Source organism: Vulpes lagopus, chromosome 10, assembly GCF_018345385.1.
Source record: "Vulpes lagopus strain Blue_001 chromosome 10, ASM1834538v1, whole genome shotgun sequence".
In the NCBI taxonomy this organism is placed as follows: domain Eukaryota; kingdom Metazoa; phylum Chordata; class Mammalia; order Carnivora; family Canidae; genus Vulpes; species Vulpes lagopus.
The window spans coordinates 56,938,619-56,964,079 of NC_054833.1; the positions used below are offsets into that span (position 1 = coordinate 56,938,619).

Below are 25,461 nucleotides of genomic sequence, written 5' to 3' on the forward strand. Positions count from 1 at the left end.
ACCCTGCAAGGTCTGTCCATCCTGACTGGTGGAAGCAGGGACTGTCTGAGCTCCCGGTGGGCTCTGCAGGTTGCTGGGCCTGCTATTTCACAGTGGTTCTTTGCTCTCATGTACAAGCCTGGCCGTTCTTAGCAAACCTCCAGGAGATGCTCTGGAGACACCTGGAGCTCTTTCTCTGAGTCTCCTTCCTTCTTGGCCCTTGGCCCTGAGAATTTGAGCTGCCTCAGCTCAGTGGGGCTGGGGGCTCTAGGCACCCCATCCCCTCCACCAACTTCAGGGCAGGCCTTGCACATGACATCTGTGCTGCCCGTTGTTTCCTCTCAGAGAGTGTATTTCAGGGCATGATCCCGGGGTCCCTGGATCAAATCCCACATCGGGCTCCCCGTAGGGAGTCTGCTTCTCCCTCTGCCTGTGTCTCTGCCTCTTTCTCTCTGTGTCTCTCATGGATAAAGAAATAAAATCTTAAAAAAAAAAAAAAAAAAAGAATGTTTTTTGTGCTCCCTCCATCCCTGCAGCTACCTATTTGCTTACAAAAAAAAAAAAAAAAAAAAAAAAAAAAAAAAAAAAAAAAAAAAAAAAAAAAAACAGCTTCAAGTGAGAGTGAGTCTCCCTTGTCATAACTTGGAATTTCATTTCATTGGCTGCTTTTAATTATAAACATGTTGTTAAAATAGGTTTTGGTTTGAATAATGCAGTATTCTAATAAGTATACTTTAAGACTATGAGTTACCTACACGTATGATATATATTTTTTAAGGATACTAAACCAGCAGATACTCTGGCAGAGTAGTGAACCTAATTAAACAGGTTTAATTTCTGAATAAAGTGAATTAAATCGAAACTATTTTAAAAAAAAAAAAAAAAAGGAGGGCAGGGCCTGAGGCCTATAATCCTTGGAGGGCAGGATAGGACGTCCTCCTCCTTGGATGACTGAGGCATGAGCCGGACACCAATCTTCCAGTTCTCTCCATTTTCTCCCACTCCTGGAATAATTTCCTGACTTTCCCCATGATCCCAGTGAAACTGCTTCCCGGGATGAGGGCGAGGGCCAAGCATACCTGCATCCAGTCCCCTCTGCTGGGGTGGGACTCACAAGGACTCATCTCTAATTCTTCCTAACGCCTCTACAGCCTCTTCAACCTCTCTTGTAAGCCCAAGGGGTGGGGCGGAGGGTCAGCTCAGGGTCAAGAACCTGGTTTTCAAGCACCTCCATGGGGATCCAGCTTCGGTGGGCTGCCCTCGTGCCAGTGGGTGTGTGGGAGTCCCTGGCACCCACTATCCTGGGCCTTAGCACGGGGCCAAGACCAATCCTATTCTCGTATCCTGTCACATCTGTTTAAACATCGCAGGCTTTGTCTATCTCAATTCCCAACTTTTACAAGTGCGGAGGGAAAACAGCTCCTGACCCGCAGAGATTTGACCGAATCATGGGGCCTGGAGCAGGGGTGGCTGAGAGATTCTGCTGGGTGGGGTGGAGGTCACAGGCAGGGCTGGGAAGCACTTAGAAGGACGAATGGGACCAGGGGAGTGATGAGAGTGAGTGGGGGGCCTGCAGGGGCTGGAGGGATGGGGGTGGTCAGGGCTGGCCGTCTTGAAAATCGCAGCTTTCCCGCAGACAAGGCCATCTGGTCCCCCTCTGGCACCGCCTGGGCAGGAGCCCCATGCTCGGGTGACCGCGGCTGGGACCCTCGCCTGCGTGCTGCTCCCTCCCAGTTCCCACGTTTGTTTTCCCCTTAGGTGATGCCTGAAAACACAGCCTGCTTGCCAGTGCTATTCGGTCAGCACTGCTGTGTGCACGGCCTCACCTTTGGAAACAGTGCTCTAGTGGTGGTGTCACACTGCACACCCCGGACGTCACACTCTTGCTTCCTGTTGTCAGAATCGGGTTGTTTCTTCTTGCTCTTTGACGCTGAGCTGGGATCTCACCCCACGTGGGGCTCCCTGCTCCTTGGGGAGCCTGTGTCTTCCTCTCCCTCTGCTCCTCCTTCTGTGCTCTCTCTGTCTCTCCAATAAAGAAAATCTTAAAAAAAATAAAGTGCTCTCCAAATTGCTCTAAGACTCCAGTTTCTCAGTGAGCAGCCCTTATATCCCCTAGATTTGTTTGCCTCACCAGTGCTCTGTGGTCCCTGCTTATGAGGTTTTCCGGAGGTTCTGCAAAACCCAGGGCCACCTGCCCATGGTCTCTGCTCGGTCTGCATCTGGCCAGGCTCCCAACCGCGGTCTTCTAAGACGTGTGTGCTGTGGCCTGCACTTGACAGGAGCGTCGCATCTCTGGGACAGTCCCTCTGAGCCTGGTGGCTCTGCTGAGGCCCAACCACGGGCGTGTGGCTTTGCCACTCACCACGGCCCTGAGGGTGGACATGCTGGGCTTTGGCTCAGCCCTAGTGCCTGCACGCCTGGCCCCAATCTCCTCCCAGCACTCCTACACTGCCAGCCTCTGCCTGGTGTCCTCTTTCTTTGAAGGACTGTTCTCCGTTTCTTGTCTACAAACATATCCTCTCATATTACTAATTTTTGAAGATCGCATGTCTCGGCTCCGGAGCTGAGGGTTTCAAGCAAGGTGACGTCTCTGCATGAGATGGACCATCTATTACCTGAAGGTTGTTATGCACGCCTGGAACTGCATGCCACTGCTGGACTTGACCCACAGCTACTCACATCACTGTTTGGACCTGGTGGTGAGGAGGCCGGCTCACCTAGAGCAGAAAGAGAAAGGTAGACTCACGTTGTCATATTTATTGAGACTCAAGTTTGGAGACTGGATGTGTTTTTGCTGGTTTAATTTAGCTCCTATATGAGTGCTCACTGAGTGCCTGATATTACACATGTGTACTAGTTTATGACTCGTAACAATCCTAGGCCACAGGTACTGTTGATATAATTGCCATTTTACAGACAAGAAAACTGAGGTACAAAGGGTAGTGAGCCATGAGTGAGATTCAGAGAGCTGTGCTCTTAGCCACTCCTTAGCATGAGCGTGCAAGAGTGCATGTGTGTGCACTTGTGTGGGCATGTGTGCACGTGTGCATGTATGTGTGTCAATGTACACATGTGTGACAGCATTGTGCACGTGTGTCTGTGTGCATGCATGTGAAAGCGTGTGCATGTGTTTATGTGCACATGTGTGAGAGCACTGTGCATTTGTGTGCATGCGAGAATGTGCATGCATGTGAGAGTATGCATGCATGTGAGTGTGTGTGCATGCATGTGCTTATGTACGTGTGAGAGCACTGTGCACATACATGTGTGAGAGAGCATGTGTGAGCATGCGCTTGCAGGTGGGGGGGTGTGAACCACACATTGACTGTGGCAGGACATTCCACAGTGATGGAGGATAGAGGACACGGGAGCAGGCTAAGGGGCTTGGCCCTGACCTCCTGCCCTAGGCCAGCTCTGCCCGCCTCCTCCCTGTGCCTCACACGTAGCAGCTTGAGGGTCCCAGAGGCCAGGAGGCAGCAGACACGGCTCTGCCCCCTCCCCTTGTCACCGGATGATGGGGAGTAACGTGGAAACCACTCGACCCCAGAAGCCATGGCTCACAGCTCTCCCACCCTGCAGTTGCCCCTTGTTCCGGAAACACAGAGACATGAGGGCTGAGGGGAGGGTGCGCCTGGGAGGTGGGTGTCTGCAGTGGGAACCTCTGGGATAAGCAAGAGGTCACAGGGCCCTGGGGGCCTGGAGTCCTAGGGGCCTGGAGTCCTGGAGACCTGGGGGACTGGAGACCCTGGGGGCCTGGAGTCCTGAGGGCCTGGAGACCTTGGGGGCCTGAAGACCCTGGGGGCCTGGAGTCCTGGGGGGCTGGAGACCTTGGGGGCCTGGAGTCCTGGGGGGCTGGAGACCTTGGGGGCCTGGAGTCCTGGGACCCTCTGGGAGGCTGGGGCTGGGGCTGGAGCAGGTGCGCGTGCGTGTCTGCCCCTCCCTGGGCTGTGGCCTGGCCTCCCTGGGGCTGGGGACAGGTGCCCTGCTGCTCTGCGCCCTCCTTCTGAACATGGCCAGCTGGCTCAGCCCCTGCACCAGTGTCAGGTTCCAGGATGTTCCCTGGGGGAACTTTGATCTGGAAAGAATGAGGGTAACCGATCTGGCTGCTGCCCAGGGCCCAGCCGTGTCACTGAGAACTGGCCTGGGCTGCCCCTGCTGCCTTCCCACCCCAGGGACGCCGGGCTATTGCTCAGGGCTCAGGGCACACAGGAGGGGTCTTTCTAGCCTCCATTCTGTCCCCCGTTCTGTCCACTTCTGTCCAGTCACTGGCCTGTGTGCCCCTCTGTCCAGCTCCAACCCCTTCATTCATGACTGCGGGGGGCAGGAGGATGAACAAGGCAGGGTCCTGCCCTTTCAGGAGCCCCCAGCCCTACACCCCAAACAGGAATCACTACACAAGACACACATAAGTTGCCTGTTGGAGGATGGAGACAGGACGGGAAAAAGAGATGTATTCCAAAGGGCACGACAAGGCGGGGAGGGGAGGTGAGTGGGAGAGCCCTCATCAGGGTGGGCTTCCCAGAGGAGGCGGCATTTCAGATAGGCTCTGAAGACCTGAAGAATGAAGGATGGGTGGGAGTCTGCTGGAAAAGGGCTAGTGGAAGGGATGCTTCAGGTGGAGGGACGAGGGCAGGCCTGCGTGCAGAAGTGGGTTTTGCGCATTTGGCGAAGAGCCGTGAATGGCACCCTGAGGCAGTGGGGGGGGGGTGGGTTAGAGGGAGGGTGCCTCTGGAGCTTGCAGTGGGGTGGCGAGGAGATGTGGGCAGGCCCCGATGCCTCCCGTGAACACTCAGCCCCCGTTAGGCCCTGGGATGCTTTTGAGGGCCTGGCAGCACCCCCACAAGCTTGGCCTCCCTGCACCCTCAGTGCCTGGGATGGGGCCTTTCCTGGGCTGAAAGCAGACACTGCCCGGCCCACGGGCGCAGGAAGGTGAGGAGCCTCCGAGCCCTGGACCTCTGGCTCCTGTCCCCGGGAGTTCCAAGCCCAGGCTCTATAAATAGTCCCAGAGGGGGAGGGTAGCAGGCTGAGCAGGGCTGGAGGGGGCAGGCCCCCGGGTGGGGGTGGGGTAGGGACAGGGCAGAAGGAGCACCAACGACAACTGCTGGCCCTGTGGGTGGCCGGGTTCCCCGGGCTGGAATGGCGGGGGTCAGCAGGGCAAGGAGGGGCCCCCCTCCTTGTCCCGTCACTGGGCTGGTTTCTGGAGGCCTGAGGCTCAGAATTCGGGCTGTGGGGGCTCCGGGCTGTGCTGCCCCTGACACCACCACCCCCAGAGCCCGGGGGCACAGGACAGGCCAGGGCAGGATGTGGGCTCTTCCCAGACCTGAGCCCTGCTCCCCTGCCTCAGAGCTGCCATTCCCAGGGCATAGGCAGAGGGCTCGGGGGAGCCGGTGGAGACCTTACCAGGCTGTGGGGCTGGGGCTTAGGGCCGAGGCTCCTGGAAACGGATACTTTGAGCCCGATGGCCATATCAGGGATGGACGCGGCTGTCTCCACGCCCACCCAGCTCTGAGGGTGCCAAGCCACTCTGCGCCAGGACACACAGTCGTTCCATGCCAGCCTGGACCCCCACAGTGGGCGGCGGGAAGCTCCTCCCCAGGGCCAGAGGCCCAACATAGCTCCCCAAGGGGGGTAAGTTCTGCCCTGTGTCCAGCCGCTCAGAGCCAGGGTCCCTTTAGCCCTTCATGGGCAGGAGCCAGCAGAGCAGCCCACAGCGCCCAGGCTCCGTGCCCCTGGGGGCCAAGTGCATGCGTGGGCCCGCCAGAAATGGGGCATAGGCCGTGTGCAAGGAACAGATAGTGACACACACTCAGATGTCAGCAAGCCTGTGTGGACACACAACACCCACGGACACACATGTGTGTAGTGTCAGCGGCACAGGACATGTTGCGATGTATAGGTTGGCACATGTCCTGCCGGCACACACACGCATGTATTAACATGTGCTCACCACCCACGAGCAGGTGCATAGAGATCCCTCCGACATACACAGGTGCGGCAAACGAACACGTGCCCTACACACATTGAGCATGTGCAGGAACATGTGCAAGTACCACAGACTCTGTAACGCCCATGTGACTCCTCCACATGGATGTACACGCAAGCATGATGCAAGCACAGACACGCCCTCAGATGCATGGGGAGAAGACAAACATCCCACACTTATGTGCGTTAGGGCGAGTGTCCCCTGTGGATGGAATGATGAAGCCTGAGGTTTGGTGGGAGTGACCAGGGGGTCGGGAGTTTCTGCAGGGCTCCGGGGTCAGCCTCAGTGGGGCTGTTTCCCGCTGGCACATGCCCCCCTCCACCTCCCCCCCACAGGGCACAGCCTCCACCAGGGCCCCACCTCCATGCCTGGCTCTCCCCGTGACCCCGGAGCCCAGCCACCTGGCAGGACAGGGTACATACAAGTTCATGTCCCCACTGCTGTGGATCTCGTAGCAAGGCAGTGGTTTCCAGGACGAGCGTGGGTCCAGGATCCGGGGGAGGAGTGGTGGCGAGGCCCAGAGTGCATGTCTCAGAGTCCTTGTTAGCTGGGGTCCTGGGGGCATGGGGTGTGGCTGCTTTACCGCACTCCCCACCCCCGGGGTCACAGAGCGGGATTGCCAGGCCCGTTTGCTGCCCTGCAAGCTGAGGTGTGGACGGTGTGGCAGGGCCATCGGGCCTGACAGATAATGAATCAGGCCAGGCCCATGCCCCTCCAATTGAGCCCTTCTTGGCAGAGGAGCTTGGAGGGGTCCCTGGTGACCTGGGGATTAGCTGTGTGCGGCACCCCTGGGTCCCCAGGTCTTGCCATTCCTCGAATGCACCCTCCAATGCAGCTTAGCGAACAGCACCCCACACCCCCCCGGGGACCCGACCATCTCTTCCCTCCCTCTGCTCAGCGTCTACCCAGCTACAGTCCCTGGCCCCTGAGGCCAACCAGTGAGCCCGTTTCCCAGGCATTTAATCACCCAGGGTTTCCTGAGCACTTTCTAAAGCTAGGTGCCATTCCAGGTGAGGGGACAGATGAGTGGCCAGAACAGAGCCCCTGCCTGTGAGGAGTGTGCATGTACCCGGCACCCATGCACCTGGACCCAGGGTTCAGGGCGTGATGTGGCACCAGCCAGGCAGCAGGGAGTGTGGAGGTCTGAGCATTCCTCCATCCCTCGTGTCCTTTCCCCGCCCAGTAACCCTGATGTGACCTGTGTTCTCAGGAATGAGGAGTCTGGGTGGGAGCTTCAGGGCAAAGACTGGAGACTGCTGGGTCTAGAGAGAGGGCAGTCGGTGGACAAGTGGAGATGGTGGGCAGGGCTGTGGGGGTGGGTGATTCTACCCAGGGAGGGTGTGCAGGGGGTGGGGGGATGGCTGGAGCCCTCTAATTCCAGGGGAGAGTAGCCTCAACTGGCCCGGGACAGGAGCCACTGCACAGACTCAACTGAGTGTGACAGTTGGACCAACATGCTGGGGATGGGGCCTGGATTCTCATCCTGCCTTTGTGTGACTGGCTTTGTGGCTGGGGGCTGGTCCCTCTTCCTCCTGGGGCCTCAGTTTCCTCATCTCAGGTCTGTGACTAACTTCCCTGACTTGACGGTTTTGGCCTGGAAGGATCTGATCTGGAGAAGGGACAAGCAAGGGGGGCCAGGGGTGGGGGGTGGGCAACGTGTCCCCCCCATCCTCTCCCAGCCTGGAGCAAGGGCCCAGGCAGCGCCCAGCAGGCAGTGGAGGGGTCAGAGCCAGCGGAGGAGGAACTGGAGACAGCATCAGAGTCCCCCGGACCTGGTGGGAGGTCGGCCTGCCCCGCCCACGGACATCAGGGCGGGTGAACGTGGAGGGAGTGGCAGCCCCCTTAGCGGGCCTCCCTCGCAGGCTGGTACGGGCGGGGGGCGGAGCCTGCCTCCTGGGGGCGGGGCGGGGCGGAGCCTGAGGGCGCGGAGCTAGGTGGGGGCGGAGCTTAGACGGGCTGGGGCGGAGCTAGGCGGGGGCGGAGCCCGAGGGGCGCGGAGCTGGGGGGAGCAGGGCCGGGCGGGGGCGGGGGCGGGGGCGGGGGCGGGGCGGGGGGGCCGGCGCCTGGGCGGAGCCGGAGGACGGACCCTTACAGCTCAGAGCCCGCGCTGGCCCCGTCCCCGCCCGTTGCAGTCTCTCCCGGCTCCCGCCCCTCCTCTTCAGGCTCCTGGTACAGCTCTCTTCCCCGGGGCTCATGTCCAGCTGCTGTACTGACTCAGGAGTCCGACTGCGGACGGAGAGCCGCCGGGGGTGGCCTTTCTGGAACCCACAGGGAGCCCCACTTCCGCGGCAGAGGGAGCCGGGTCCCGCCCAAATACTTCCCTGGTAGTGGATCAGGACCGCGGGTGACTCACCCGAGGTGAGAGAGGATGGGTGGACCCCGGGCAGCTGGTTCCTACCGTCCACCACCTGAGATCCGGCCAGCCTGCCCTCCGGGGAATGAGAGAAAAGGCTGGACTCGGTCCCCGTGCATGCCAGGTGGCCCAGGTGCACTTGAGCCGGGGAGCCAGAGGTCAGCTGTCTAGTGCCTCCTGGGACTTCTCCGCGTGGTTCTCCCGTGGGTCCTGCAAAAGGCGGGAATGAGGCCGGGTCTCTGAACCTCGGGCCCAGGTGCTCAGACCTGCCCGGCCGTGCAGAGCGTGGGGCTCTCCCTGCCTCTCTGCGTGCAGGGAGCAGTTTGGTTCACCCCGTGTAGATGGCTACTTGTAATACACGCTCACACACACACACACATACTCATGCTCATGAAACATGCACACCTTTTGGCACTTGACTTTCTTATGAAATAATTGCTGGAAGGCTCCTTTGATTAGGTAACCCAGCGTTCCTTCCTGTCTCCACGGTGGGGGTGGGGGGGCGCTCAGCATCTGTTGGGCTGATCCAGCTCCTTGGGGGCAGTGTGGGCCAGTCCATGGGGTCTGTGCTTGGAAAACACAAGCCCTTCGGGACCTCTTGTCCCTCAGGCATCTAGCTGGGCCTGCCCAGCCACTGGGCCTCCTTTGGGTGGGCCTGGCCCGGTAGGGAGAAGGCTAGTCAGGAAAGGTTTGGGGGGAAAAAAAAAAAAAGGAAAGGTTTGGGGAGAAAAAGATTGGATGTTCCCATTTTTATTTTTATTTTTTTTAAGATTTATTTATTTATTTTTTTCATGATAGACATGGAGAGAGAGGCAGAGACACAGGAGGAGGGAGAAGCTCACGTCCGGGGAGCCCGACGTGGGACTCGATTCCGGTACTCCAGGATGGCACCCTGGGCCAAAGGCAGGCGCTAAACCGCTGAGCCACCCAGGGATCCCCTCCCATTTTTATTTTAAAACAGATTATAATTATAGGGAAACTCAGTATCTTTGCTCATCATCCTGTCCTCCTGAAGAAACAGTTGTTTCCATTCTTCCCTTTTGTGAGGCATGCCAGGAAGGGAGCGGTTGGAAGAGGGGATATCTGGGTTTAGGAAAGAAAGGAGTGTTGAGAGGGAATAGAGGTGGGATTACAGGCCGGTGGATACAGAGTCTCCAGACGGAGACTCTGATGATGGAGGTATAGGGCCCATTACTCAAAGCTCACTCATCCCAGGATTGGGAGATTCAGCTCTAGGGGCACCCTGTTTTCCTCGGTGCCAGACCTCAGACTGTCCAGGATCCCCTACCAGATCCTCCGCCAGGGGCCCCTTGGGGAGCCTGGAGCCCCTTCTGATCACTGTCCAGAAGGACACAAAGATGGAGCTACGGAGTGGGGCTGCGAGGGGACTTCACACGGGTCTCCCCCCCCTTCGGGCTTAAAAACAGGTGCAAGAGATTCCCGGTAAAGGACCCCCAGGAGGACAGGGCGAAAGTGAGGGCGGCGGTTCTGGGCAGTGCTATTGCCGTCGGGCTCCCTGAACAGTGGAGGAGTCCCGTCCCCCTCCCCCCCACCCCCCAGCGGGACCGGTCCTTGGGCTGAGAGCCCCCAGGGGATGCATACCCGCATTACTGGTCTCCAGAGTAAAGTCCGCTTGGGGTCGAGGCCTTCTTCCGGTGGGGCGACCGCCCCCGGCTCCCGCCGCACGCTGCAGCCCCGGGCTCGGGTGGGGGGCTCTGGGACCCGGAGCTCCCCCTGCGGCCGCGCCCCCGCGGACCTCGGCGCCCGCGCTCGCCGACCCACGCCTCCGCCGCTCCCCTTGGCGGCCTGCGCTCCCCAGCTCCGCCCCGCGGCCCCGCCCCCGCGCGGCGCCCAGTCCCGGGCCGCCCGCGCCTCCCTCCGCCCCTCCCGCGAGCCCAGCCGGGGGCGGCCAGTCGCAGCCCGGAGCAGCGGCGGCGCTGGTGTCCTCTCCCCGCAGACCCGCGCTCGGCCCGCGTGCCCCGCGGGGCCATGGAGCCCGGCCCCGACGCCGAGGAGGCGCGCACCGTGCGAGAGGCGCTGGGCCGCTACGAGGCGGCGCTGGAGGGCGCGGTGCGCGCGCTGCACGAGGACATGCAGGGGCTGCAGCGCGGCGTGGAGAGGCGCGTGGCCGAGGCGCTGCGCCTGGCCGGCCCGCTGGCGCGCACGGTGGCCGAGCTGCAGCGCGACAACCAGCGGCTGCAGTCGCAGCTCGAGCGCTTGACGCGGCAGGTGGAGGCGCTGGGCTTGGGGACCGGGCAGGCCCCCGCCGCAGGCTCGCCCGGCACGCACAGCCCCCCGGCCGCGCCCGCCGCCCCCGGCCGCGCGCCCCGCCTGGGCTCCGCGCGCTTCGCCAGCCACGCCACCTTCTCGCTGTCCGGCCGTGGCCAGGTGAGCCTGGGGCGGGGGGATGTGGGAGGGCTGCGCTCCCGGGGCCGCCCCTCCGCCTCCAGTGCGTGCTCCCAGCCTCGTCGGGTCTTCTGGGCTGGGGGCTGCGGGGGTCCGGCCCCCACCCGCAGCAGGAGAGGGCCGGGGCGCCCGCTGCACCTGTCCCGGGCCCCCTCCTTTCTCTGGAGCCAGGTCCTGTTCTGTCTCCCTCTCCTCTTTGTCCCCATGGCGCTGAGGCAGGGCCCCTGACCAGTCCGAATGGTCAGCAGCCCCCGACTGCCCCACCTGCACCCCCGCTTCACTGAGGCCTGACGGCTCTCGTTATTAATTAACCCAGATTGAGAACTCAGTACCCCCTGCGTGTGAGAGAGAGGGGGTTGCCAGGAAGACACTATGTGGTCCAGGGACCGCGTTGGGGAGCCAGCAGGGGTCAGGAGAGATGGCAGTCTCTAGCTTCCTGGGGTCAGTACCCGCGCAGGGGTGGGGGAGGCCGGCTGGACAGGGCACTACCCTGAGCCTGGGGCCCCCTGGAGAGGCCGGGAGAAGGTTTCCATGGTGTGTGCAGTGGCTCTTAGGTGGGGTTTTCCACTCTGCTCAGGCATGTGCTCTGGGGTTGGGTTTCCAGGGTCTGGGTGTGACTCATTTGCACCTGCTGCCCCTCCTTCGTTTAGTCCCTCAGTTCAGATCTCCTGAGTGGGCTGGGCTGTCCCTCACGGGGCCAGGAGGAGGGGGAGCAGATGAGCTCCGGCCCCTAGGGGGCCATGCTGGGTGGGAGCTGGCCCCAGGGAGGAGCCACTTCCCAGTGGGCGTCCCAGCCTCGTCTCCTGCTGCTGGCGCAGGTGGAGGTGGGCTGGGGGCCGTGCGTGCAGGCCCAACAGAGCTAAACTGAATGAGAGGGGAGGGGAGAGAATTGTGAAGGCCACCTGGGGACTTGGTACCCCGGGGGCAAGACATTCTTCAACCCATGGTGGTGGCAGTGCTCTGGGTGAAGTCCTGGATGTACAGACACGCTTAATTCTGTCCTGTGAACACAACTCACTACGCGTTTGTGGTGTAAAGTCACCACCGTGAGCTCACACGTGCCTGGTAAACTGTGTCATCAGCTGTTTCTGAAGTTGAGTTCATGTGCTCCTGTCTGCTTGTGGCAGCAGCTGCCCAAGGTTTCAGAAGAATAATGTCTGGGTCATGTGTATACAAACATGTATGTGCACACACTTGCTCATTCGTGGGGCTCTCCAGTCATCTATCTCCATGGGAATTGGCCATGCTCACCTGAGGGGAGCTGGTCCTCTTGGTTATGGGGTGGAGAGGGAGGGTGAGGGTGCTGGACAAGGGGGAACAGGGTCCTCCTTGTAGCCACCTGCAAGCTCCCGCAAGGACGGATGGCAGGGTGCAGGGTGGCTGGACCCAGGCTGGGGTACATGAGGGGCCCTGGGAGAGAAGACAGTCTGACCTGGGGTGGGGCTGGGTGGATGGAGACCTGGGGCTGCCTGGGGAGGGATCAGCCAGGTGAGGGGGTGTCTGGGTGCAGGCAGGAGCCTGGCCACCGGGGAGCTGCTGGAGGTGCTGGGTTGTGGTTGGGTCATGCTGAGCACGAGGGGCAGCCCCAGGGTGGTCGGAGGCTCGGATCTGGTGGAGGTTGGATGGTGGGGAGGTACCAGGGCAGAGCCCGCAGCCAAAGCCCTAAGTGGGCCAGGTCTTCGGGGCAATTGTACAGAAGGAGAAGTTGAGGCCGGAGCCTTGGGTGGAGGTGATGTCAGGTACCCAGCAGCCCAGCGGGAGCCCTGTCTTAGAGGTCAGGAGGGCAGCCCTCCGGGAGGAAGCGGCTGGGTCGCAGGAACGCTACGGCTTCTTAGGGCACGGGGGCAGAGACTTGGTGGGACAGCGGGCTGCGGCTGCGGGAAGCATGTGGGTGGAGGATGGCCCAGGTATCCAGGGGGTCAGCATCCCCTTAACTGACAGCCATGCGGGCCCCCACTTTGCATGCAGCCCCCGTCTCAGGAGTGCGGACATGGGCTTCCCACCAGTTTCTGGTGGTCGACGGGGCCGCATGGAGCCACGTACATGTCCCTGCTCGTGGGGTGTGACCCGCGATGGGGGCTTGGTCACCGACAGGGGTCGACTTCGGGCTAGGCCCCTGGGCTAGCCCGAGTCTGCGGGGTCCAGTTAGGGCTGCTGTTACCCTGCCCCTCTGCCATCAGTGAGATTTAGGGAACTTTCTGCTTCCTGCTATCTCGAAGTGCTGGGTGCAAATGTAGGGGGTGGGTCATGCTCAGTGTACCAACGTCCCCTGAATGTAGAGGGAGAGAGTTGATGGAGTTATCCGCTTTTGGGCACATGTACCTTTGGCCTTGCACGATGGTGGGAAGACAGAGGTGCGGCGAGGGGAGTGCCAGGAGGACGGAGAGGGCAGGGCAGTGGAGTGGGAGGCCCGCGTCCCTAGAGCAGGCAGGAGCTGCTCCTGTCACCTTTGCTGTGAGGCCTTGGGGTTGGGCCTCAGTTTCTCTGCGTCTGAAGCAGTTGGGCTGGACTGGCCAGGCGCTTGTGACAGCGAGAGCAGCCGGATCCGTTCACAAGCGTGTGTAGCGGCAGCCTGAGGCTGGGCTGGGCCAGGCACCTGGGCAGGCATATCTGGAGCCACCGCGTCCTCGGGCAGAGGCGCTGCAGGCCCTGGGGACACTGCCAGGAGTCGGGCTGCCTGCGAGAGAAACCAGACTCCCTTATCAGTCTTCCTCTCCAGACGCAATAGGAGAGGTCACTGCCCTCGGGACGCATTTGTACTAGGTCTAGAGAACCCAGTGTGAGCGTGGGTGGAGGGGCCATGGTCAGAAGGGGGCTGTGGCTGCAGGAGGAATCCCTGAAAGTCCCTGCACCCCACTAAGTCAGTATGACCTTTTCAGCAGGAGCGATGTATTTCCCGAGTCCCCAAAGTCATTCACCCTGTACCTCCTGCACCGTGTTCCCAGGCCTGGGCTCGCTCCTCTGAACACAAAGCCCAGAGGGGTACCTTGGGGTGCACCAGCTGCCTCCCGGGGACCACTTCCCCACCCCTAGGCCCCTGGTGACTCCTGTCTCAGCACACAGGGGCCCCTCGCCCCGGCTGTACAGAGGTCCTGCTGGGGTGGTTGCCCATTGTCACCCATCTCTTTCCCCTCATCCAGCCACAACAGGTGCAGGGGGGGTGGGGTTCAGCCTGCCCCAGGCTCCGGGGGGCACATTCCTGCTGGGCTGTCCCCCTGTTCTCTGGGAGGCCAGAGCACCTTGTGGGCAGACTGTCAGGTTGGGGCGGGAGACCTGGGCGCCTTGGACACAGGCTCCATTAGCTAGCTGTGTGAGTCGAGGTGCCGCTGCCCCCACCGTCATGCTGCTGGGCTGTGTGATGATGAGGTCGGGGGTGGTCTCTGAAGAGGCCTCCCCATGAGCGAGGGGCAGGGGACCCTGGGCATCTGGTCTCAGCCCCCACCCCAGCTGCTGCGGTCTGGCCGCTCCACGGGAGGGAATCTGGCCAGTCAACACCCTGCCCCCACGTCACCGGGTGGGGGCCCTGCAACGTGCAGGGGCAGACACCTAGGCTCCCCCAGACCCACATTCCTGGGAAACAGGTTCACCAGCAGCCTGTCCCTCCCGGCTGCTCCCTGGACCTGTGGCACCGGTTGGACCAGACGAGGGCAGGTGGTGGTGGGGACACGGAGACCCCAGGGCTGGCAGGAGGGGGGGTGGGCGCTGGGTGGACTGGTTGTTTCTTCTCTTTCTGAGTTGGCTTGAAGCCAGCCAGCGTGTGGCCCTGGGGTGCTGGCAGGTACCCCCTTCCCTGCTGTGCCTGTGAGTGGGCCTGGCCCCCTCCCCCATCCTCCTGAGTCCTGTCCTTTCTCACTTCTGCAGGGACCCCACCTGTTCCATGTGGAAGAGCCCCTTGGGCCCCCCCCATGGCTAAAGCTCACCCCAGCTTCTCCCCCAGGTCCCCACCCTCTGACTCAGTTCTTAAACTCAACAGGCACTGTCCAGAGCTCATCACGACCCCTTCCTGGACCCTAGGCCTTTGTGGGCACGCCCACCCTCCTGATACCCCCCTTACATCTCCCCACCCCTCTAGCCACTCTTCCTGGGTGGATGCCTCGCCCCTTGTCCAGGGTCCCGCCTGTGAGCCCCTGGCCAGCTCTTCCTCTGCTGTGCTCGGGACCCAGGATGCCTCTTCTCCCTCCTTCCTCAAGTGTGAGGCCCATAAGCCAGCTGTGCTTTGACCTCAGGTCCCTGGTGAGGGGGACAACTCACATGCCATGTGTGTCAGACCTCGTCCTTATTTCCCAACCAGCGCTCCCCCCTTCATCCTTGTGTCCCTCTGATCCACAGCCCAGGCTTACAGTAGGCATCGGCCCTCTTTCCATGTCTGCTTACGTCCCCAGTGCTCTGCGTCCCTCTGTGTGGCCCAGCCAATGCCCCGTGTCCCGTGTGGGCTGGCCCCGGGGGCTGTGTGGTGCATCTCTGGCCACCAGATTGGGACGCTTTGTGCTTTGAAGCCTCTTTCTACAGATTAGTCCCTGTGCTGGGAACAGGCTCCTATCCCCATCGCCCTGGCTGGCTGCAGACTGGGCATGGGTGCTGCCACCTCTGGGAGGCCTCCCTGACCCACTGGGCTGGAGGAGGTCTTTTGGAGGCATAGGCTCTCAGGCTGGCTTGGCAGAGGGGTGCCCGCAGGACGGGCTGTGCCACCTGGGGTCCGGGATGGGCTTTGTCACTCCTCTGGGGGCCTTGCTTGGACGTGTCTGTGGAAGGACACGGCCAGCGTCTTCGCAGAGCCCCAGTGGCCGTCAGCCCGCATCCCCTTTCTGCTGGGCAGATGTCCCCTGCCTCTCACTTCCCTTGCAGTGAGTGGCCAGGCCCCTGCGGAGGAGACTATCCCTTCCCTGGGCCCTGGTTCCATCCTCCCAGTGAGCTGGTTTATGTGGAACAGCCCAGAAAAAGGGCCTGACCCCTGCTAGAGGCCCGGATGGGACTTCTGTAGCTGCCTTGCCTCCGACGGAGAAATGGGCCCACACAGGGCATGATCCTCCCCCGAGAAGCAGCACAGGGGTTGGTGGTGCGACCAGGACACTGGCTGGGCCGGGGGCTGGGGGTGTTGGCTCTGCTGTGACGCAGAGAAGATGACAGAGGGGCCCCCGGGAGCCAGGCAGCCCTCAGACTCCAGGCTGACACGTGACCCTGGGTCCCATGAAAGGTCTTTGGTGCCCGAGGTCAGCATAGACCCCTTCTGATTCTGCCTGGGCAGCCCCCATGAAGGTGGCAGAGCTGCCCGCCGGCTATGACCAGGGCCCGAGCTGCCCGCCGACTGGGACCAAGGGGCCAGGCTCCCCCAGCTGGGAAGAGGTCTGGGAGGGGGCCAGGCCACTCTGCACGTGGCACCTCGGAGCCCTTGGTCCTGACCTTTGGTGTCCGGCACTTTGGGGCAGGTTTGTGGGGTCCCAGAGGTCAGCAGCGGGGCTTGCCATGTGGCCTGGGCCTGTTTCTGTGTCTTCCGGGGGCTGCTTCTCAAACTGGAGTGTGTTTGCCCCCACCCCCTGCCCGGGCAAGGACAGGCTTTAGATGATGACTTTGAGGGTGGGCAGCTGGCCTGCCTGACAGCCCCCTTGGTGGCGGTGTCTCCGCAGAGTGTGGATTTCCAGGATGAAGCCGGTGAGGCGGATGCCAGGAAGGCCTCGGACCCTGGCATCATCGAGAATGGGCACCAGCCAGGAGCAGGTAGGGGCCCGTGGCCTGGGAGGGGTGGCTTGGGGGCTTGCGTCCATGACCAGAGAGCACCTGACCCTGGACTGCAGCAGTCAGAGGGGCTGCCCCGAAGAGTGGAAGAACTTTTTAAACACAGAGGAAGATGGAAGCTCCTGGGAGGCAGTGAGCTTCTCTGTCGCTGGAGAAACGAACAGGGCCTGAGGAGTGGTCTAGGCAGCCTGTCGCATGGAGCAGACAACAGGCCAGCTAGGGTGTCCTGAGCTGACCAAGAGACGGCTGGGGCCAGACCTGGACTCTGGGTGGAGCGTTGAGGTGTCCCCAGGGAGGGAGACCTGGGAGGCTTTCTTGGAGGAGGTGGGAGGGGGGTCGGGAGGCTAGCATCCTGCTGGGGAGCTCTGAGGCCCTATGCTGTGGCTGACCTGCACCGCCCCCCAGGGTCACATGCTCCAGGTGTGGGCGATGGACCTGCCGAGGCTGCCCAAACCTTCCCAGCACCAGAGCCCCCCTGGCCTCGCCCCGTGAGCCTCTCCTTGGGACTGCCTCATCAGCCTGTCACGGCCACCACTCGGATGCCTGAGAAGTTCTCAGGGGAGACCTCAGCCGCGGCTCTGTCGCCCACGTCTGCCGCTGTCCTGGGGGCCCTCAGCCTGAGCCCCAGTGAGGCCACCACTGCCTGGACTGCGGCACTCAGCGGTAGGAGCAGGAGAGTGTGACCTGGGGACCTGGGGACAACCCTGCATCCAGGTGGGAGGGCAGGCAGGGCACATGGTGGGGGGGTGGCACCAAACCCCAAAGAGCTGGAGCCCTGCAGCCCCATTGTGGCTGTCCACGGCCTGTGCCCTGGTGATGCTCCTGGGCTCTGGGGATACCATGTAGGTCCCCAGCTCAGGGCTGGGGCCGCGCTCTCTGAGATGGGGAGCACAGATGGGACCTGTTCTCTCTGTGCTCCTCCCCTGACCATGGGCCATGGCTAAGCCCAGGGCACCCGCCTGTCTGGGTCAGGGAAGGGAGGATGGCTGCTGGGGCTACTTCCCTTTCTGCTTGTCCCATAGAGAAGAACCCCCCAGACCCGTGCTCGAGTTCTAGCTATGGGGCAGCGTCTGCTGGCAGGAACAGCAACAGGTGGGTCAGGGTGAGGATGCTTGTGGGGATGGCCTCAGGTTCTCAGGCCACTAGCAGGTGCCTTCTGAGCTGACCCAGAGCTCCAGGGCCAGGGTGTGGGGCTGTAGGGCCACAGTGTCACAGGGTCATAGGGCCACAGGTGATGGGGTCATAGGGCTGCAGGGTCACAGGGTCGTAGGGCTGTGGGGCCAGATTAGGGCTGGGAGGCTACGTGGGGAGGGGGGCGGCATCCTCTGATGGTGTCATGTGGAGAAATGTGGCCATGGAGGACTCCTCCTCCCATCAGGGCTGTGGGAGGACAGGAGGCCGTGTCCCTGACCCCCCAGAGGACAGGCAGTGGGAGGCTGTCCTCATCCGTGGGCTGGGCTCCCTCAGCTGGGTGCTTTCTAGGGGGAAAGGGGGAGGAGAAGGATGAGGGAGGGACGAGGCACCTGGAAAGGCCCCTCCCGATGGCAGCTGTCCCTGTGCCCCCAGGCCAGCTGCACAAAGAGGAGCTGGTGAGGAGGCAGGGGACTGGCTGGGCTCCTTTTGTCATGAGAAAGGAAAATTGTGACTTTCTGGCAGATTGTTGAGGAGGAAACAAAAGGGGTCTTGTCCAGTGGGGGCGGAGGGGGGCCTGGGGCTGGCTTGGGGTCACCTTCTGCCCTGGGAGGACCCCCACCCCCACCCTAGGAGTTGGCACCTGCCAAGGGGTGATTATGGGACTGCTGTCCCTCCCTGTCGTGGGCTGGCCTCCACTCTGGACTGATGCTGCCAGAGAACCAGCTCCACAGGTTGGGGCACCTCCAAAGGGTGGCGGGCAGAGCCTCCTGTGTTTCTGCTGCAGGCCCCCTACCCCATCACTCCACAGGAGGGACCCTGGACCTGTGTGTGGCCAGGCTGCTCTTGACACACGGTTCTCTCCTCAGCCCACCGCAGGCCATGCTACCCCAGTCACCCCCCTCGCCCCCACCGCCGGCCACCTTGCAGTCCCGGCGCCGGGAGCTGGTAAGGTCGCAGACGCTGCCCCGCACTTCGGGAACGCAGGCCCGGAAGGCACTGTTTGAGAAGTGGGAGCAGGACACAGCTGGCAAGTAGGGACACCCCTGCCGGGTGGGAGTCACGGGGATGGGGAGGTAGGAGGCCCTGTCCTGCCCCGTTAGAGACACCCCTTGGTGTCTGGGCGGCCCGGAGAGACCATAGGGGTCGAGGGTTGGGTTCCTGGGGGGAGCTGTGTGCTGTTGTTGGCATGGGTACCCAGTGCTGTGTGCAGGGTGGGGCCCTACTTTGTGTGGCAAGTACACCCCCCACTCCTGGCTTCCTCCCCTCACCAAGGGAGGTGACCTCGGCATGTGCCTGCTGAGCCACACCGCCTAATCTTGGGGTTCGGGGATGTCCTGGGGCATGAGGAGGCCCTCCCTGGGGGTGGCTAGGACAGAGGGTCAGAGGAGCAGGGGGCAGGCTCAAGTCCTGTGTCCCAGGATGACCTGGTGACCCCCAATCCCTGGCTGGGGGGAGGGCAGTCTTGCCCCGTATGGTGGGGGGAGGCCATGTGCCCACACGTCGTCCAGGGGCCCCGGGGACCTCTGGGAGGACAGAGTGGCTGCTGGCGGCCCCCTACGGCCTCCCCACTCTGGCCTGCGCTCTTTGTACAGGGGGAGAGGTGAGGTGCGGGCCAAGCTGAAGCGCTCACAGAGCTTCGGCGTGGCCAGTGCCAGCAGCATCAAGCAGCTCCTGCTCGAGTGGTGCCGCAAGAAGACTGTGGGCTACCAGGTGGGCCTGGCCTGGGCCCCCTCCTGGCTGGGGTGGGCGGGCTGCAGCCCCAGGGGCTGGCCTTTACAGCAGGTGCTCCAGAACCCGGGGATGGGTGCATCTGCATCTGAGCAGCGTCTGGGCCTCAGCCTGGGGCTGGGTGGCAGGGCTGGAAGGGCTGTGTGTGGGAAGCCATGCCCCCGCCCCGCTCATCCCCTGCATTGCCCCCTGCCCGCCTGAAGCATGTGGACCTGCAGAACTTCTCCTCCAGCTGGAGCGATGGGATGGCCTTCTGCGCCCTGGTGCACTCCTTCTTTCCCGATGCCTTTGACTATGGTGCTCTGAGCCCCTCGCAGCGGCAAAAGAACTTCGAGCTGGCCTTCAGCACGGCTGAGTGAGTGCAGTGACCCCTGTGCTCGGCAGTGGCCCTGGGGGGGCACGGGGAGCACGGGGAGCACGGAGTAGGCGGGTGTGAGGCCCTCTGGTGTGACCAGAGCCTGCAGGGGTTGCCCACACATGCTCTACTCGCAGCTCCTGCCTGAGCCCTGGGGTGCGGTCTGGGAGGCCAGCCCCTGATGGGCTTGGGGTGGGTGGGTGGGGGTGGGCTGGGGTCTCCCAGGGTGCCTGGCCTGTGCTCTCAGGGCTATGTTTTTAAAACTTCCCCAGGAAGGAGGTGTTGTTCTGGCATTTGATGGGAAATCGCCTGCCATCCTGAGCCTGGCTTGTCAGGAGGACATTGAGGGGGGCGACTGTGGGACCCCTGGCACTTGGGGAGCCTCAGCCCCTGGGCTGGCCTGCCTGGCATTGGGCTGTGCTCGCAGGCCTGGCAGTGGACGCACCAACTCATGGTGCTGACGGGAGGAGCTGGGGGGCCAGGGCTCTGCCCTCTCATGGGCCTGGTGGGCTGGACGCTGTCAGGTTGCAGAGAGCGGGGGCCGGGAGACAATGTGTGGAGGACGCGTAGGGCTGCGGGGATGAAGCGGGGGGGGGGGAAGGTTAGCAGAAGGGAGGCCTCTGAAGCCGTTTCCTGCCCAAACATTAATCTGCCCCAGGGCCAGATTACACCAGACACAATCTGTGTCTGTGATGTAAGCCCCCCAGTTCTTGCCTTGCCTCGAGCAGGGGGTTGGCCTGCAGCAGGCCTGGACACCCAGAGGCCAGGGCAGGGTAAGGAGACCCTCCTGGAGCCGCAGCATCGCAGGATGGAGACCCCGGCCCTGGGCTCCTTGGCTGCGCTGTGGGCACGTGGGTGTTCCCCCTGTGGTGGGGTCTCAGGGGACATGCCAGACACCGGGCCCCCTCAGGGTCACCAGGGCCCCTGTGTACTTTAGGAGCCTTATCCTTCTCGGCTGCGGGGGATTAGCTGTTACCCTAATCACGGAAACAGCTCTGGATGGAGCCTGTTATGCAACTGGACCCAGACGGTGGGGAAGTGGAGCCAAGGGGGCGGCTGGGCATTGGGGAGGGGTGCTTGCAGGGGTAGGCCCGATTGCCAGGAGCCCAGAGATGGCAGTGCCATGAGTGTGCAGGCCCGGGGCGCTGGTGCAGGCCCCTGGGGTGCATCCCGGCTGGTGAGGCCGCGCCTGGAGTTCTGGGTGCCATGGCCTGGCCTGGGGTGGGCCAGGTGAGGAGCAGGGCCACCGGGGTGGTGGTTGTCCCTGCGTCCTACATCATGGGGAGCACCCCGCCCCCCTGCTTGCAGGCAGCGGGAGCCTTCTAGAGCCATCTTTGGCTGTGCTTTCCCAGGACAAGGGTTGAGCTCCCGGAGCCTCCAGGTTTGGGGCACATGTGCCTTCTATGCTTGGCCCTGGGGGCGATCTTCAGCTTCCCCACTACCCCAGGCTGATAGGGGGCCAAGACCTGGCCCAGTGTCCCTGGGCTGGGGAGGGGAAACATTGTGCCTGCCCCTGAGGGTCTGCTCTGGCTTCTCTCCCGCCTTGAGGGGCTGCAGGGCGGGTGCCCGGGGACACCCTGTGTGGGCAGGAGTGGCTTCCCCTGGGCGCTTGTGGGAGGTGACCTCACAGGGCCCTGAGGCCATCCCCGGAGGACGGCGGCTGCTCGGAGGGGGATGCAGACACAGGGTTGCTTGCTGGAGGGGTGCTGGGTGTTTGTTCTGGGTAGAGCATCCTTGGTGGACCAGTAGACATGTGGGGCTGTGCAGGGGGCAGGGCCGGTGGCGAGAGGGCCTGGACTCTCGGGGGTCACAGCCTGCGGACAAGAGGGTGGACAGGCCCCTGAAACATGGAGTCAGCTCATGTTGGGGAGAGAGTGTGTGGGCAGGGCCAAGAAGTGCAGAGACGTGTCAGCCGGCCACCCTACCCCATCCAGGCTGTGGACACGGTGGCTACTGCCCCTTCTCCCCCTAACCACCGCCCCAAGGGTTCCTGAGGCCCGGTCTGTGTGAGTGATGCAGGGTTGACAGGATGGTGAACCCGCAGCCCAGATGGGTGTCCCCCGGGCTTGGAAAGCGGGAAGACAAGCCTTCTTACGAAGGGGGCTGGGTGGGTGCGTGGGGCCACCCTCTGCAGCTGCTCCCTGCCGTCTCTGGTCCCCTGGGTGCTCGAGTGCCGAGGCTCCCGCTTGCCCTGTGGGGAATGTGCCCTGCTCTCGGGTTACGCCCGGCAGAAGGGGCTTCAGGCTATTTGTGGTGCTCATGTGTCTGCGTGTGAAACCAGCCGGGAGGCCGCAGCCCGACCTGGCATCCGCGGGCGCAGTGGCTTTTACAGGAGTAAAAATAACCCCTCAAGCCCCTCCCCCGCGGCCCCTCAGCCAGCCCCGTGTGGATGGACTGGTCTCGGCGCTGGGCGCTGGGCCGGAGCCCTCCCGAGCCCTCTGGAGCCCTCGTCCCCCCGGGCCAGGCCGGGCTCAGGGAGTTCGTTTAAAACCGGCGGCGGGCGGGTGTTAGTCAGGGTCCCTGTGGCGGCCGAGGTGCCCACTCCCTGCGGCGACGGCCTTGGTTAAGCTGCCTTGCTCTTATGAGCACCATCGGGGATTAGGGAGTCGAGCGTACGTGGGAGGCCGCAGTCTAGGTCGGTGATGCTCAACATTTTAAAGAGGGAGAAGGGGCCTCCACTATTTTCGAGACTCGCAGAGTTTTACAGAAGTCACTGTGGAAGGTCACCTTCCTTCCCTTGCATTGTGATTCTAGAATGTCCTTTAGCCTGTGTGTGCGGCTTCTGGGAATCCTGCCGGTGCCCTTGTGGCTGGGGGGCTGGGGGGATGAGGGGGGTGGGTGGGGCCGGGGCCAGGCCTGTTTGGCGGTGGCTTCCCAACAGGGTGGCAATGAAGTGGCAACCAGGAGGCCACCCTGGTGGTGAAGGCAGGGGTGCCAGTGGGTGGAGCCAAACGTGCAGGCGGGAGCTGCCTGCAACCCTGGGCGCCCTGGGGTGAGATGGTGGAGAGGTGGCCGGGGAGACATGACAGGCAGCACGGAGAGTCCCAGGTGCCCCTAGAGGCTCAGTGAGGAAACCAGAGCAGAGTAGCTTTGGGGAAAGACGTGACAGGAAGATTCCCCGAGGATTCGCTTCTAGCACCAGAGATAGGGAAACACGAGCTGAGAACAGACTTGAGGGGCCAGACACTCAGGAGCCCAAGGAATGAGAGGGGAGCTTCTGTGACGTCAGGAGACACCGGCCCCTTGCCCGTGGGGAGAGGACGCAGAGCTGCCCATAGCACTGGTGCTTCCTCCCCAGGTTTGGAGGCCAGCTCTCCAGCCTCTTCCCAGGCTGACGCTGGGGCTGTAATGACATGACTCTCACTTAGCTTGGGAGGGAGGATGGCCTGGCACACATGTGGGGTCAGCTCACATGGCCTGGGATCCCATGAGGCAGCCCTGGGCTGGCGGGCAGGTGGGCGGGCAAAGAGCACAGCGGGTGCTGAACAATAGCTGGGCAGGTGCCTGCAGGTCCCAGGACATGAATTGGCAACCCTTCCCCCGCAACAAGGCACAGGGGTCCCCAGCCTGGGCCGCTGGGGGCGCCCTGCATGAGATCAAGCCCCCCGGTGACCTCACGGGGCCCCTGGGTTCCCTCATAGGACCGGCTCCAGACCAACGGGCAGGTGGTAGTGGGCCGGGACCTGGTGTGCATGTGGCTGTGATGCTGGGTTTCTGGTAGAGGGGTCTGGGGGCTGGCCAGTGTTCAGGGCCTGGGAGCGCGAGGGACCCACCAGAACTGGGTGTGAGCTCCTCCGAGCACAGCCATCGCCCCAGCCTGTGGGGGCACAGCTGGGGTCTGACTGTGCCGAGGACGTGGACTGAGCAGCAGACTTACCTCTGAACCAGCTTAGGTTCTGAAGTCCGACCTTCCCCGTCCACGTGCTTGCTCTTTAAGTCGGGGCCCGGTGATGGAAATGGCAACCACCCTGCGGTCCGCATGCATGGAGACCCCTCTGGCCCCCTCTGCCCCGCACCGCACGGTTCCTGCAGCAGGACAGATACCAGGAGCAGTCACGTGTCATTCTCGCCCAACGTCCGTGAGGCTGGGGTCAGGTTGTGAACCCCGACAGTCCATGCACTTGGTCACAGGGGAGGCGTAGGGACCTCGGGACCCCAGAGGTGTATTCTGCTGTGGAGTGGGGAAGGACACCCGCTGTCCTCTCCTGTCACTGTGGGCGCTGCCGCGGGAGCTGGGATGGTGGGGAAACCACCAGAGAGTGCCCAGCCATCGCGGCATCTATGCCAGGGCTGAAGGCTAGACCCGTGGTTCCCAGAGCACACGTCTTGGGGCCTGGGTGGGAGGGGGGCGGGCAGCTTCCTACCGTGGCCCTGGTGACCCACCAGCGGTTGGCGAGATCAGGTGAGCGGTTCATGCCCTGCACTGAGGGAGCAGGGTTGGGGGGGAGACAAGCATTGGGGGAAGATCTTGGGGTAGAAAGTACGTGCACAGGTGTGTGTCTTGTCACCGTGAAGAGTCTCTGTGTGTGGGTCTCATAAAGGGTCTAAAACACTGTTTATGTGTCACTGGGGTGAATTTATTTCTTCATTTACTCTACATTTTGTAGCTCACGCTCATTTTTCCTCACACTGCCGCTGACACACAATGAATGTTTTGGTGATGTTTCATTCTTGCCGTAAAATGTCGCTAGTAAAATTTGGACTAACAGAAATGAAAGTTAATTCCACTGGAACTTGGAACAGGAGGTGCTTTTCAGGGATGACATAAACCGACTAGGGGGTTTCTGGGTGTGGGGGTCTGGGCAGCACTGACCCCCAAGGTCTCCTGGGGTCATGGGAGGCCCCACCCTGGGGGAGGGGGTGTTGTAGGGCTTCTGGTGTGGCCAGTACCCTTGTCCTGACGTCCTGATGGGGCTTCTGTGTTGTAGGAATCTGGCCAGTTGTGAGCGCCTCATCGAGGTGGAGGACATGATGCTGATGGGCCGCAAGCCAGACCCCATGTGTGTCTTCACCTACGTCCAGTCGCTGTACAACCACCTGCGTCGCTTTGAATGAAGCCTGTGGGGCCTGTGTTGCCAGGGCCGAGCCCAGGAGGAGCTCCCTGAGCTCGGTGGCTGGCTTGGGGTGCAAGGCGTGCCGTCCGCCTGCTGTGTTGTGTGATGCGGGCGCTGCGCGCTGTGCTCCACATGGGCGGTGGCCGGGCCCGAGGGATAGGGAGAGCCAGCTGGTGCAGTGGGTGCTAAGTGCTTATGTCCCTTCCCGTAAAAGGCTTGCCTGTGAATCCTGGAATGTGAGGTCTGTTTTCCTGCTGCCGAACTTGGTACATTGGCTTCCTGGGGTTGCGTTGTGACCAGGTGTGTTTTGTCAGAATACCCAGGGTTCCTTCCATTCGTCCGTTCGTCCGCATGTGCTCCTAGGCCCTCTTCTCCTGCTCTGGGCCTCGGCCCTGCAGCGGGGAGGACGCCCCTGCGACAGCCTGACAAGACCACATCTAGGGAAGAAGCTTCGCCGGGGCCTAGGCAACACATGCTCCCAAGTCACCCCCGCTCTCTGGGGGGTGGGGGGTGCCACCTGGTCCCCAAGTGCCCCATCCTTCCTGGGAGGCCCCACGAGGGTTGGGCTGAGAACAGGCTCCTCCCGAGGTTAATGTGATTAGGGAAGGATGGGGCCCTTTGTGCACAGGAGTAGTTTCCATTCATGTTTTTTAGGGGATTTGCTGCAGATATTAATAGGAGGTAACTGCATCTGTACTGTTGACTGTTTGTACATAAAAACACGTGTCAAACTTCA

At 62.2% G+C, this 25,461-nt stretch overlaps 2 protein-coding genes across 2 annotated transcripts; one reads left to right on the plus strand and one right to left on the minus strand.

The window, feature by feature from the left end:
* Positions 1-607: 607 nt before the first annotated feature.
* LOC121500907 (collagen alpha-1(III) chain-like) lies at positions 608-10,306 on the minus strand. The gene is made up of 5 exons (XM_041773007.1): positions 10,294-10,306; positions 9,918-10,262; positions 8,316-8,525; positions 6,385-6,517; positions 608-2,696 (listed from the first exon to the last, which is right to left on the minus strand). The coding sequence occupies exons 1-5, from the start codon at positions 10,304-10,306 to the stop codon at positions 2,693-2,695; spliced, it is 705 nt and encodes a 234-aa protein (XP_041628941.1). The 3' UTR covers positions 608-2,692.
* On the plus strand, positions 10,217-25,461 carry SMTNL2 (smoothelin like 2). The gene is made up of 8 exons (XM_041772203.1): positions 10,217-10,703; positions 16,346-16,436; positions 16,860-17,117; positions 17,477-17,546; positions 18,455-18,619; positions 19,181-19,298; positions 19,520-19,671; positions 24,600-25,461. Exons 1-8 carry the CDS (start codon positions 10,305-10,307, stop codon positions 24,724-24,726), a joined length of 1,380 nt encoding a protein of 459 aa, XP_041628137.1. The 5' UTR covers positions 10,217-10,304; the 3' UTR covers positions 24,727-25,461.